Source organism: Thalassophryne amazonica, chromosome 5 (assembly GCF_902500255.1).
Source record: "Thalassophryne amazonica chromosome 5, fThaAma1.1, whole genome shotgun sequence".
Taxonomy (NCBI): Eukaryota; Metazoa; Chordata; class Actinopteri; order Batrachoidiformes; family Batrachoididae; genus Thalassophryne; species Thalassophryne amazonica.
In genome coordinates this window covers 16,794,879-16,808,235 of record NC_047107.1, presented here as the reverse complement: position 1 = coordinate 16,808,235, position 13,357 = coordinate 16,794,879, and the positions used below count along the sequence as shown (strand labels likewise).

At 41.6% G+C, this 13,357-nt stretch overlaps 1 protein-coding gene across 1 annotated transcript in view; it reads left to right on the top strand.

The window, feature by feature from the left end:
• The window catches only part of ccdc125 (coiled-coil domain containing 125), an 83,333-nt gene extending 73,374 nt beyond the window's left edge, over positions 1-9,959 (top strand). Inside the window, exon 11 of the mRNA XM_034169747.1 lies at positions 8,955-9,959. Coding sequence (XP_034025638.1) covers positions 8,955-9,686 — 732 coding nt within the window. The 3' untranslated portion in view covers positions 9,687-9,959. The remainder of the gene's footprint in view (positions 1-8,954) is intronic.
• The last annotated feature ends 3,398 nt before the right edge of the window (positions 9,960-13,357 follow it).

The following is a 13,357-nucleotide window of genomic DNA, read 5'->3' as shown; positions in this document are numbered from 1 at the left end:
AGTTCTGCAATATAACATAGAGAAAAAAAAAACTGTCAACCATCATTCATATAAAAAGTGCGGATAAACCCACCAAATATAAAAAATTAAGGATACCATTAAGCGTCCACTTCTCTCCTAAACACCTGAAGTCTTTCCTTGAGGCGGGCGTGATGACTGTCTTGTGTAGACTCTCCGTGGTCCTGGCCTCTGTGCTGTCCGCGTGCTTTGCGCCATGTAGATAGCAGCTCCAGCTCCCCTTGGTCCGGTGTAGTCGTCGTTTTCAACACGGTGACTGGGAGCCCTTGTGCGGCCATGTCTCGGGTTGCTTCAACTGCGTCCTTATACAGCCGTATAACATCTCGGTAGAAAACCTTCAACTTTGCCGGGTATGGAGTTTGAAACTTTATCTGGTGCTCTTTAAGAATCTTTTTAGCCTCCTTGTATTCGTTCCGCTTCTTGAGCACTTCAATGGGATAGTCGTGATCCAAAAAAAACCCCGAACACCATCACAAAAGATTTCCTTCTTTCGCTGGGATCTTCGTAAAATTTCTTCTTTGATCCTATAGCTCCCAAATTTTACGATGATAGATCTGGGCTTCGCTTGGTTATCAGGTTTCGCTGTTAAAGTTCGGTGTGCTCTTTCTATTCCCAATTGTTGGTCAGAGGGGAAATCAAGCTCATTTTTCAACAGGTTATTTAGAAAAGTCACCATGTCCGAGCCCTCTTTGTTTTCCGCTATGCCATATATCCTAACATTATCCCTGCGGGCGCGACCCTCCTGTTCAATCTGTTTAGCTTCAAGTATAGCTTGGCGGTCGGATAGCCGCTTGATTAGCATTGATGCAGCCTGCAACACCGTCTCTGCTTCTTCAATACGCCCCTCTGCTTCTTCCACTCTGTTGTTAACCCTAGTCAGTTCAGATTTTATATCCGAGTATTGTTCATTATTCTCCTTTCTGAAGTTCCTCAATTCTCTCAGAATATTATGCATAGTGGAGTCAGGACGGCCTACGCTCTCCGCAGCTAGCATTAGCTCCTCTGGATTGCTTTGGTCGTCGGTATGCCTCATTTCTTCTTCCATCGAATTTGCCATTTTTTTTACGTCTAGTAGTTGCCCCCTTGACCATCTTCTAGAATAAGCCTCAGAGTTGGCATAAGAGTAGCATAAGAGTATTGTGGGCAGTCTAAGGCACACCTGTGCACTAATCATGGTGTCTAATCAGCATCTTGATATGGCACACCTGTGAGGTGGGATGGATGCAAAGGAGAAGTGCTCACTATCACAGATTTAGACTGGTTTGTGAACAATATTTGAGGGAAATGGTGATATTGTGTATGTGGAAAAAGTTTTAGATCTTTGAGTTCATCTCATACAAAATGGGAGCAAAACCAAAAGTGTTGCGTTTATATTTTTGTTGAGTGTATATATATATATAAGCTCTGGGCACTACACTCAGGACAGTGAGCATACCATTACCTGTTCTATATGTGGTAAAAGGTAAAGATAAGCTCTTTAAAAATGTTGCTGAACATAAACAGTTTGGAATCAGGACTAAACATAATTCTTAATTATTTGGTCACATTTTTTGCAAACCCCGAACAGGACAATTTATTTATCACACACAGACAACTATTACACTTCAACATCAAGTTCACAATGATCCTCTTCATCTTGTTCCCCTTCATCATTTTGGGCATCTGCTTGCTTATTGGTGGAATGACTATGGCATGCATCTCCTCCCTCACACTTGCAGTAGTTTGTGCAAGAAAAGCCTGCACTGTGACCGCTGCATTGTGCATTATTGCATTTCTATGTCCTCTTCATCTGCAACTTCACTATACATGTCATCCATGGTGATGTCAAGATGGGCACACACACTGAAACTGTTCACCCACACAGCTATTTGTTTGGGGCTTGCAGATATTCCCTTCATACGTCCTGCACCCTTCCATCTCTTGATGTACATCTGTTCGCACAGCAGTTCCACCATGTGAGTGCTGACAAACATATGGACCTGCCAGTAAGTCTGCTTTGGCATTTTGGGGAAGGTGCTCCATCTGTCGTACATACCAGCTGAGGTAGTGAAAATAGTTGTAGTGTCCTGCTGCGGAGAAATATGGCAACAATTTCTTGAGGCAGTATTGCTGGAGGAGGAAGTCACCATTTCGCTCTGCATGCAGGAACATAAGAGCCAGGAGTGTAGGTTTAATGAGACAGTTGACCCAAAGTCTCCCAGTTGGGTGTTCTCCAGCAGTTTCCAGGTAGCTAGACAGTTCCTGGTATGTCTTTGGACCATCCACATAGAAGCTCTTCAGCAGCACAGCAATATGCCCGTAGAGCATTTGTCCATGCCTTCCCATTAATGATGCTGGTGATACCACCAAATGCTGCACTGATGAGAACTTCCACACCTGATGCCTTCACCAGTGTCCTAATACAACCCAAAAAAACTCATGAGAGTGTGCATCATCCTTGGATGAAGCATGAGGTTGGTCCAGTGCTCAGAATCACTCCACTGGATGAGACACATTGATTGATAGAGTTGGAGGTGAACTGTCAGGTGAATGTATTGCATCCCAAAAGTTGTGAGACACTTTTCCAGATGAACAAGTGCAGTTCGACAAGTGCCAGGGTGAGCAGGCAGTGAGTCAATCATTGGGCCAAACACAACCACTGTCTTTGGCTTTTGGATAGAGTGCTCTTCAAGTGGGTCTTGTTGAGCATTGAATCCTGTCCACTCGATTGGTTTATCACTTCCATGAATTTGTGACAGCCATGCTGCATCTCATTCTTGACTGAATCCAATTGCTGTGGACTGAATCTGTATCTCTTCTACAGACAGACTTTTCGACGGAAGTAAAGGTGGATTCACCTTCAAAGGACTCATATAGTCTTCCAGCGCTATAGCCTGGAGGGTTACTCTGGAGGAAGGAGACTCATGTTTCTTGATTTGAGGGATTGTAAGCAGCATCACACCTTGACCTCCAGTCTCAGTGATGCCAGCAGGATGTTGGATGAACTTCATTACCATGGCATGTGTGGTCTTCAAGATGGTCACAGCCGCCATCTTGAATTCTGAAAAATGCTCAATGTTGCACAAGTAGCAACCAAGGTCATTTTGCCCTCTGAGGCCTATAGAACAAAATTCTGCAAAAAACAACAACAAAAAAAAAAATTCTGTGTACTGACCATTTCCGGGTCTAGTACAGGACATATAGGGTTGACTACTCGACTACACAGTAAATTTTGCTGAGTAAAATATAGTCTGCCGAGATAACATTTGGTTCCAGTCTAAATAGAGTAAAATACATTCTATTATAGAGTGAAAGCAGCTCTACCGGTGATGCAAACTGACGGTCCGCCCCTAAAAATGGGTCCGCCCTGCCGCCACTGTGCATGTCATTTGCGACCACAGCAGCCCCTGTGAGACTGAGTCTTTTCACCCAAAGTGATTGTATTCACATCAACGATCCCAAATTTGGACTTAAAACTGCTATATCATATATTCGAGAACATATACCTATACTGGGAGTTAATTTGATCATTGTAAAAAAACTCAAAAAGTTGTATTATAGGCCTATATCACTGTTGAATTTCTTGGAGACAGATGCACTATGATGAATTTGTTTAATTAAGCACAGGCACTGTATATATGCACGTCCGCTTGCCCAGCCGCACATATATTTATATATTACTTGTTACAATATTTGCTGGGTTATTGGGAGGTCAACAACCCTTGACGTTATGGCCTAAAACAACTACGACGATGACGATCAAATGGATTAATGAGATTATTAATCATCAGATGACAAGGTAAAGCCTCTTAAATCATTCTAAAGTCAGTTTTAAGCAGAAACAAGGCCATTTTAAGCAGAAATGAGGCGATAATCTGTGACGCTTTGAAATAACGGACACACAGTGAATGCAACAGCTAGCAGTCCATGTGGCTGTGATGCTCTGATTGCTTCCTCCGTCTTTTATGATGAAATGATACTGAATTTATGTGGAAATGATTGCTGTACAAGAACGTCAGATATCTGTTGCTGAGATAGATGATGACTAGAGTGCAGTTTTAAACAGAAACGAGGTGATAATGTGTGAACCGCAGCTGATGACGCATGCGCAGTGAAGGCAGGGCTGGCCGAGTTATAGGGGGTCTGTTCAGTTGGCGACACTGTCTAGTCAATGCAAGTGATTTTACTTAAATAAGAGTTGATTTTACACTATGTTGAGTTGATTCTGCCCTGTGGTAGAGTATATTTAACTCTATGTAGACTGGGACCAAATGTTATTCCAGCAGAGTAAATTTTACTCAGCAAAATTTACTGTGTATTAGTTAGTACTTGGATGGGAGGCTTCATACAAAGATCAGGAGCTGGGCGTGTTTCTCCATGGGTGGCTTCACAAAGGTCATCCACTGTAAAAATTGTGCCATATCGTAGTGTGAATCTATCCTGACTACGCTGCCCTTTGGCTGCCCCCCAAAAATGGGGGCAGCCAAAAGACAAAACAAACAAACATAATAATACACAGAAATCAAAAACCAGTGCCAAAAACATGACCAATGATAGTATCCCACCTCATATGGAATGCCACTGGATGTTCCAGCAGCCTCAGGGTTTTCACCATAGAAGTCACAAATCAATTATTTTTCCAAAATATTAGGTGCAGAACCCCATGAGTGGTCATTGGTATCACAACCCTCCCAAGTTCCCTCCGAGGAACTGTTGTCCACATACCTAACAATACACAGGCAGGAGAAGCTTAACCATAAGGCCGGGTGGGTCATAATGGGCTAGAATTAACTCTGTTTACCCAAGAGTCATACACTGCTGTACAGAACAATGTAAGGACAGATGAACAGCAGTGTGACAAAGGACCTTGGAAACTGGAAAGGGCCCAACAAAACATGTTGTTAACTTTTAGCATGGGGCCTGCAATGTCAGGGTCCTGCATTGAAAGCCAAACACATTGACCCATCTGGTAGCAAGGAACTACGTTGCCCAGGCATTCCTTGAGGTTAGTTGGCAATGTTGGACATATGCAGGAAAATAGGAGTTTAGTAATAACACACCCAGCAAAACAGAGACAACACAGTAGATGAGACTGGAAGGGCATTATGGGCGTACTCCATCCAAACTGAAGTGCCCCCAGTGAAGGATGGTGAGAAATTAAGCAACAAAGAATACTCTCTCACTCTTGATTGTACCACTCAGTTTGGCTGTTTGACTGAGGATAATAAGAGGAAGATAGACTAACCGTAGCCCCATTCTGACTGAGAACCTCTGCCAGAAAAGCAGGACAAACTGTGTACTATGATCTGACACTATGCCTGATGGGAGTCCTTGCAATCAGAAAGCAATTTCAACCATTATCTTGACTGTCTCCTTGGCAGATAACAACTTAGTAAATGGTACAGTAAATAGGCCAGCTTCAAAAAATGGTCAACAACAAAAAGAATAACCAATTTTCCTGTAGAAAGAGGCAACCCCTTAACAAAATCCACCAAGAGGTAGGTCCAAGGGAAACAAGCAACTGGAAGAGGCTGGAGGAGACCTCCTGGTGTCATTATTTGGAACTGTTTTTTTTTTTTAAGCATAGACAGAACGGACATTAACATCCTTGCAGCCATCTCAGGGCAAGGTGGGGCACCAGAATGTCTGCTGAATAAATTTCTCCATTTTAGAACCTCCAGGGCGACACATCAATTTGAATGAGTACTTGCACTTCATCCCACAGGTATGCGCACATCCTGGAAACCCCTATCACTCGCTACTCTCTCCCACGTCACCACTCCCAGGATGCATGTGGTGTCAGAACAGTCAAATTGTCAGACAGAGGATTATTGGTGGTGAACTAGTAAGCGAGAGCATCAGCCTTTTTGTTGTGAGCACATTGATGATAGGGTAGAGAGAAGTTAAATCAGGAAACAAATTACACCCACCTTGCCTGGTGACAGCTGATTCTGCAGCCTGACTTGAGATACTGCAAATTCTGATGATTGGTCCAATCCAGAAAGGGCGGACTGGCAACCTCCAAACAATGTATCCGGTTCTCCAAGGCTAGTTTGACTGGTAGAAGATCTCAATTCCCCATGTCATAATTGCACCAGCAACAGTTTCTTTGAGAAAAATGCTCAGATGCATTTCCAGCTTGATGAATATTTTAGCAGCCTGAAGAAGTTTAAAAGCAGATGAAATCAGCAACAACAGGTAGCTGTGTATAAGAGTGACATTATTCAAACTTCTGTTGTCGATGTACCGGTATAGTCACTTGTCCTTCTCTACAAAGAAGAACCTGGCTCCAGCTGGTGAGGAGGAAAGGTGAATTGTTCCTGCTACCAGCCCCTCTTGGATGTACTTGTTCATGTAGTGGAGCTTGTGTCTTAACAGAGAATACAAACAGCCCCGGGGAGCCCTAGGTCTCAGCAGGAGGTCTATCGAGCAGTTGAAGGGACGAGGTAGAGACAGGGATGTAGCTCTGCTCTTGCTTAATACCTCTTGTGAGTCCATATACTCCTCCAGCACACCAGTGATGTAAGAGGGTTTGAGGGCCAGCTGCTGCAGTCCATTCTTTGAATCCGTTTTAATACAAACTGATCTACATCCACTTGACCAATGGCTAACTGTACCGGTAGACCATTTAATGTGTGGGTCCTGGACCCGCATCTAAGGATCACCAAGAACACAAGCATTAATATGTAAACTGATTACATGGAACTGTTAAGTGTAAACTCTGAGTGATTACTAATTGTGGTGGAACAGTCCCATGAGTGATGAGTACCCACAGCCAGCCTCCAGAGTGTTCACTTGAGGAGCTCTCCCATGGAATTGAGGGGAAATTGAAGCTGGAAACCCAGGGTCTTATGAATGAAGTTTTTGTCCACACCTGAATCAATGAAGACATTGAAGTTAATTTGTCCTGAAGAAGTGTGAAGTATTGCAAGAACCAAGGGACGCCAGGTGGAGGACTCTGTAGTAGTGTGGCTCTTTGAGCCTGCCATTTTAATGGGACAATTTGCAATGTAGTGGCTGAAAAGTCCACAGTAGGTACAAAGGCCCCTTGTGAGCATCACTGGTGCTCCTCGAGACAGACGAGACCAGCTGATCTGCGTAGGTTTCTTGGGAAGTATTGGAGCTGGGAAAGACTGTTTAGCCAGTACAATTAGTGGAGATGTGAGCATCGCCATTGGCTGGGAGTTGAGTGTAGATGCTCCAGTTTCTGCTCATGCATACGCTGACTTTTGCTAATACCACTAGGTCATCTAGGTTGGTAGGAAGGCTGCATGGCAGGCCCTTGGTGAAGGCGTCATAGAGAGCTGAGGCTTTCCGATCACTGTCTGCAGTGAAGGTTCAGAACTTAATGGCATAATCAACCACTCATCTGGATCCTTGGTGCAGGAACAGCTGGTCATCAACTGCCTCTTGGTGACCCTCCTCTAGAAAGAGTGCAGTATGACAAATGGTGGACCGCCAGCCCCAGTCTGCCACTGCTCACTCCCTGGCTCTGCCTGTCAGGTGTGTTAATATTAATGCTGCTTGGGAGGCATCCACTGAGTAGGAGCAGGACTGGCGCTGAACATTTTGTGGGAGAGGGACAAGAACGACCAACAGGTCTCCTGACCTCCATCATAATGTTTGAGAGGAGCTAGAAGAGGCTCTCCGTGGGCACGTAAGAGATGATCCACTGTCAGTTGTTGTTCCCTGGATTGTCATTGCTGCCACAAACTGAGTAGATGGCTGCCAGCCAGCCAGCAGCTCTAAACATCTCTCTATGCACTCTTGGGTGATTTGCAACAAGTGAAGCATGTTTCTCATGATGAATAAAAGTTGTTCCTGTGTGTAGATCTTTTGAGCGTGTACATACAGGGCCTCACCAAAACTGACCTTCCCACAGGGTCTGTCATGGCCAGATTGTACTGTAATAGCTTCGGCACAGGAACCCAGCTCGTGGAACCACAACAATGATAGATAACAGGTTTATTCTCCAACAGGCTCTTTTAGCAGCACTTTGTAAATAGCAGACAAAAAGGCTTGATTGCTCACACAAGGTCAGGCACATGGGTGATCTGTCCAACAGGCAACAGTCTTCCTGAGGGAGCAGCAGAAGGGTTATCCAAAAAACAAGCAGATGGTCAATTCACAGAGTACCTATAATATTTATAAAGGCAAGTAAGCAAATACACATGGAAGTGTAGTGACACGTGGACCTGGAAGCCCAGACACAGGAAGTTATGCTACATGGAGAGAACAAGGAGGAGATGTCAAATTAAAAGCATCAGAGATAATCAAACACAGGAGAAAGTAACCAGAGACCACTGATGATGATAATAATAATAACTGATTTTATTTATATAGCGCCAAATCACAAGAAGGCTGCCTCAATACCCTTCACATGAGTAAGGTCTACCGTAAGGTCTACGTTACCAAACCCCCTGAGCTAGTACACAGGCGACAGTAGTAACGAAAAACTCCCTCTGGTGACCCACTGCTTAGGACATTCGAACATTTACAAGGTTTACAAGAATTTCTTTACAAACAGAAGAAACGGAAAACAGAAAAAAAAAAAACAGAAGCTCAACAGAAATAGAGTCCATTATTAATAATAATGAATGTGTAAATCATAAAGTGACACAAATGTGATCCAAGACATAAACTAAATAAATTAAACTAAATGAATCAATACAAAATTAAATCTAAACTCTGCTAAACAAAACAAGCTCAACCTACCGACACGATTCATGAGAAACAGAATAATAAAACTGTCCATTTCAGTTAATCAAGTGTACTTGTATTTGTATTTTAATATGTTTTTAAATATTTATGCACATTTTTTTATAATGTCTAGTTCCTCACATTAACAGCATCAGTCTTCAATGAAAAGTTATGAAATGTTTGTAGTAATTTTGTTTCATGCATTGATCAATCTCTTTCCAGAAATCTTTGCTCATGTGGGATTTTGTCTGTTGTAGCTCAATGACAAGGAGGAAGCTTTGGCGCACCAGAAGAAAGTTAGCATCATGTTAGCTCGCAGTGCCGAGCAGCTACAGAGGCAGTTACAGCCAGAGTCACAGAACCACACATCAGAATCATTACTGCCCAGGACTCTATCAAAACCACAACTATCCGAGTCCAGGATCCCATCAAAACTAGAACCACCAGATCCCACAATCACCTTCAAACATGGACCATCTGAGTCCAGCATGCCAGCAGAAGTAGGACCAACAGAGTCCAGGATCCCATCAAAACAAGAAGTATCACAGTGTAAAATCTCATTAAAACCACAACTATGTGAGTCCAGGATACCATCAGAACCAGAATCATCAGAGCCCACAGTCACCTTCAATCAGGGATCATCAGAGTCCAGCATACCAGCAGAAGCAGGACTTCCAGAGTTCAGGATCTCAAGACAAGAGGCCTCACAGTGTCCAATCCCACTAAAATCACAACTAACAGAGTGTCAGGGTCAGTGTTGGCAACTGTCAGATCAAACCTGCAGCAAACCACAGCATGCATGTGAGTTGCCAGTTGCCAACACTCAGTCAGGATACCCATCAGAACCCAAGATCCGGTTAACATGGACCCGCAACAACCATTTCTCTGAGATCCAACCACAGCGGCTAAAAGACATATCAGAGTCAACCATCCAGCAACAAGATATAGCTGATTACACATCACCTGTGCAGCAGGAGGAGTCACACTGAACAGGAAACACGTGTGGTCGGTGCCTAGTGTGTAAAATTGTTTTCCTGGAGCTAAAATCCCTAAAGAATACAATCACAGTACTGCAGTGTCACTGCTCATTACCACTGTTAAAGACATATAACTGTGCAGCTTCTCTTGGGTTTGAGATCATCTGCAGTCCTTATCTATGATTAAGAGGACTGCACACTTCATCTGATTGAGTTCATCTGATCAGGTCCAAAGAACAATTTATTTTCAATTTAATTCAAATTATTTAATTTATATAGCGCCAAATCACAACAAAGCTGCCTCAAGGCGCTTCACACAAGTACTCGTAAGGTCTAACCTTAACAACCCCTAGAGCAGGGGTGGGCAACTTGTTCCAGAAAGCGGCAAGAGGGTGCAGGTTTTCTTTGCAGCCACTGATTCCACCAGGTGATTTCACTGATTAATATCACTTTGAGTAGATGGAATCAGTTAATCAGTGAAATCACCTGGTGGAGTCAGTGGCTGCAAAGAAAACCTGCACCCTCTTGGCCCTTTCTGGAACAAGTTGCCCACCCCTGCCCTAGAGCAAGCACACAGGTGACAGTGGTAAGGAAAACCCCCTCTGATGATTTCAGGAAGAAACCTCAAGCAGACCAGACTCAAAGGGGTGACCCTCTGCTGGGGCCATGCTACCGGCACAATTGACAATACAAATATACAGGAATTTTTTTGTGAGTCCATACTGGAGCAGGAAGGGAGGCGTACAGAAAAAAAACGCCCACTCCCACTTCTGGATGGAGCCGCACCTCAAACAGAGAGAGAAAAAAAACAAAAAACAGAATCAGGCGGCAGAAAGACAACAAATACAGTATAATTTATCAGCATTAAGCAACAAGAAAAACAAAAGAAATACTAAGGTGATCGCCGGCCACTAGACCTAAGCTTCACTAAAAGACCCAGAATTTAGATAAAGTTGATGTCACATCTGTGTTGTTGCTGTTTTTGACTCTGTGCACTTGTGGTTGGGACAAAAAGGACTGTGATGCATAACGACACAGATGGAGAAGCTCATGGTTGAACATACAGTATGTGGACAATGACAAAGATGTCGTCTATAACAGCTTTTTACAGATGAAAGCAAATAATGAATATGAGCTCAGAGTGTCAGCTTTGAGGGTCATTACATCCACTCAGCTGAACAGTGTCAGTGTCTGTTTTTAATTTATATCTGCTTTCGTCACAGTCCAAGACTTTGTGGAAAAATGTTGAGATGTGGACCTGTGAGTGGCCAAGCCACAGACAAACATTTTTGTTTGCAGTCTCGCCACCTTTAGCAAAAAGTAGTATACTTAAGGTTCATTTTATTAAGTATGGTAGCAGGTATACTACAGGCCGTGTACTGTTAGTATACTAGAAAGTACACAATTTTAATACTTTTTTGGACTAAATTGGAACATTTCAAGTTTATAAAAGATATATTTAGATATATTTTAAAGTTAATTTTAAGTTTGCAAAAGTACACTTTTAAGTATACAAGTACATTCATCTATATACTATCAATGTACTTGGTATATCCCTCTCCTATGCTTAAAGTATACCACAAGTGCACATATCGATATACTGCCATTGTACTAGTTGTATACTTTGAGTCCCTATTTTTAGTTTATTATCTTATACTTAAAGTATACTGTTATGCACATTGGTTATTTCACTATTTTACTTTTCATACTTTAATTCTGCTTGGCATATTACTTGTAGCTTATTATTTATATGCTAAAAATATACTCCTTAAAGTATTCTTAAAGTTTACTCATACTGTATGTACACAAGAGTGTGATGCGTTTAAAAAAATCACAAGACAGAATGTTGAAAACATGTTTGATATATTTTCAAACATTTCAAAAACAAAGACCTATGAAATCAAGTCCTTCCTTTGTGGAGAAAATTAAAGGAAAAAGTGCATGTAAAATGTAAACATAATGGTCTCTCCAAGATCAAGTCCTTATTTGTAAAAATGTAAACATAGTGTCTTCAACTGAGAACTAAAGTCCTTCCTTGTCAAAAAAGGTAAAAGAAAAGTGCAAACCTTTGGAACCAAAAATAAATAACTACACAGAAGAATTAGTTACTAAGAATTAGAATCAGTTACTTGAGTCAATGGCTTGACTTAGTATATCTTGCTCCAAGTGCATAATAAGTGTTAGTACTTTGTGGCAGAAAGATGTAAAAAGTATACTAAAGTATAAGTTTTAGTATTAAAGTATAAGTGTAAGTCTTGGTATTAATGTACTTAGACTTTTGTTTATACTTTTCAGTATAAACCAAGCATACTTCACTATACAATTCTTAAGTATATAAAATATAGTTTATAAAAAGTCACCTTCAAGTATACCTCCTCAATTTTAGTAAAAAATAAGTATACTCATTGTACACTACTTGAATAAACTTCTGTTTGCTAAGGGCAGTCACACCCGCTGGAGTTTTTTAAACTCCTTCAGTGTTTTCATGAGCATCTGGTGGCTTCCATCAGTTGTGACCAGTGTTACACACTTTGAAAAGTTACTTTTTAGTTACTTTATACAGTTACATTATTCAGCTGGTTGGGGCCAAACTAGCATCTATCTGCTGGAGGGGGACTATAACCAAACTAGATGAGCTATTCAGTGACTTGGAAAAGTCCCAGTATCTTGTATAAATAGCAGGCTGTGGTGGTTTTGTTGTGTTGTACGTAAGGGGGAATAATGCTTATGTAAGCCATGATTTTTTTGTTTAATGTTTTTCTTTCATTTGTTGTAGAAGGTTTTTTTTTCACTGTGAAAATACAGGATGTAATTTAGAAATGTTATCCAAATGATGCCTTGTTTTGTTAATTTCATGTTGTTAAATGAATAAATAAATGTATGTAACAGGCTTTGCATGTGTTGACTTTGTGCTGTATATCTACTGTAGGTAAGAGTATTTTCCTTGGTGACTTTGCTGTGGTGTAGTGCCGATTTACTTCAAGCTGTTCAACACTACACATTAACAGAACAGCGTCACTCACATTTCTGAATTTGATGTTTCATTGTGATGCACCTGCGCAAATAAATTTTAGTCCCCATCAAATATGAACAGATGAATTCATGATGCCGAAATGAAAGCCTCCAGTAGGGGGCACTGTGTGTCTGCTGTCAGTGTGCTCCATCTCTGTGGGTCACTAGAGTCCTTACAAACACAGTCAGGTCTGATGACATATTTATTACAAAGCAATATTTGAATTCATGTTTGTATCCACACAGACAGCCCACTCCAAATACTGGGTGTCAGAACGTGAATCATCTGTGTATATAAATACAGCAAACATTATGTTACCCAATAAAGCATGTCTGTGGATACTATACCAAATAAATTCTGTTACTAAATAAAGTAAATTTATTTTGCCAAATACAGAGAAAAAATGCTGTGCGGCTAAATAAGGTAAGTGTGTCTAAATGTAACATTAACTTTGTTACTTAAGTAGCTATGTATTCAAATATAGCAACAAAACTTTGTGTTATTAAATGAATGCAGAGCAGGTACAGAAGCTCCGTGGCAGATATGTAAACCTGGGTTTGATTGCTGGGTGATTCATGTTACTTTTATGTGTGTTTGGGGACAAGACACTTCATCTGCAACGTCACAGTTAGAGGTGGGCGATACTGGGAATTTTGGTACTGATCCGATA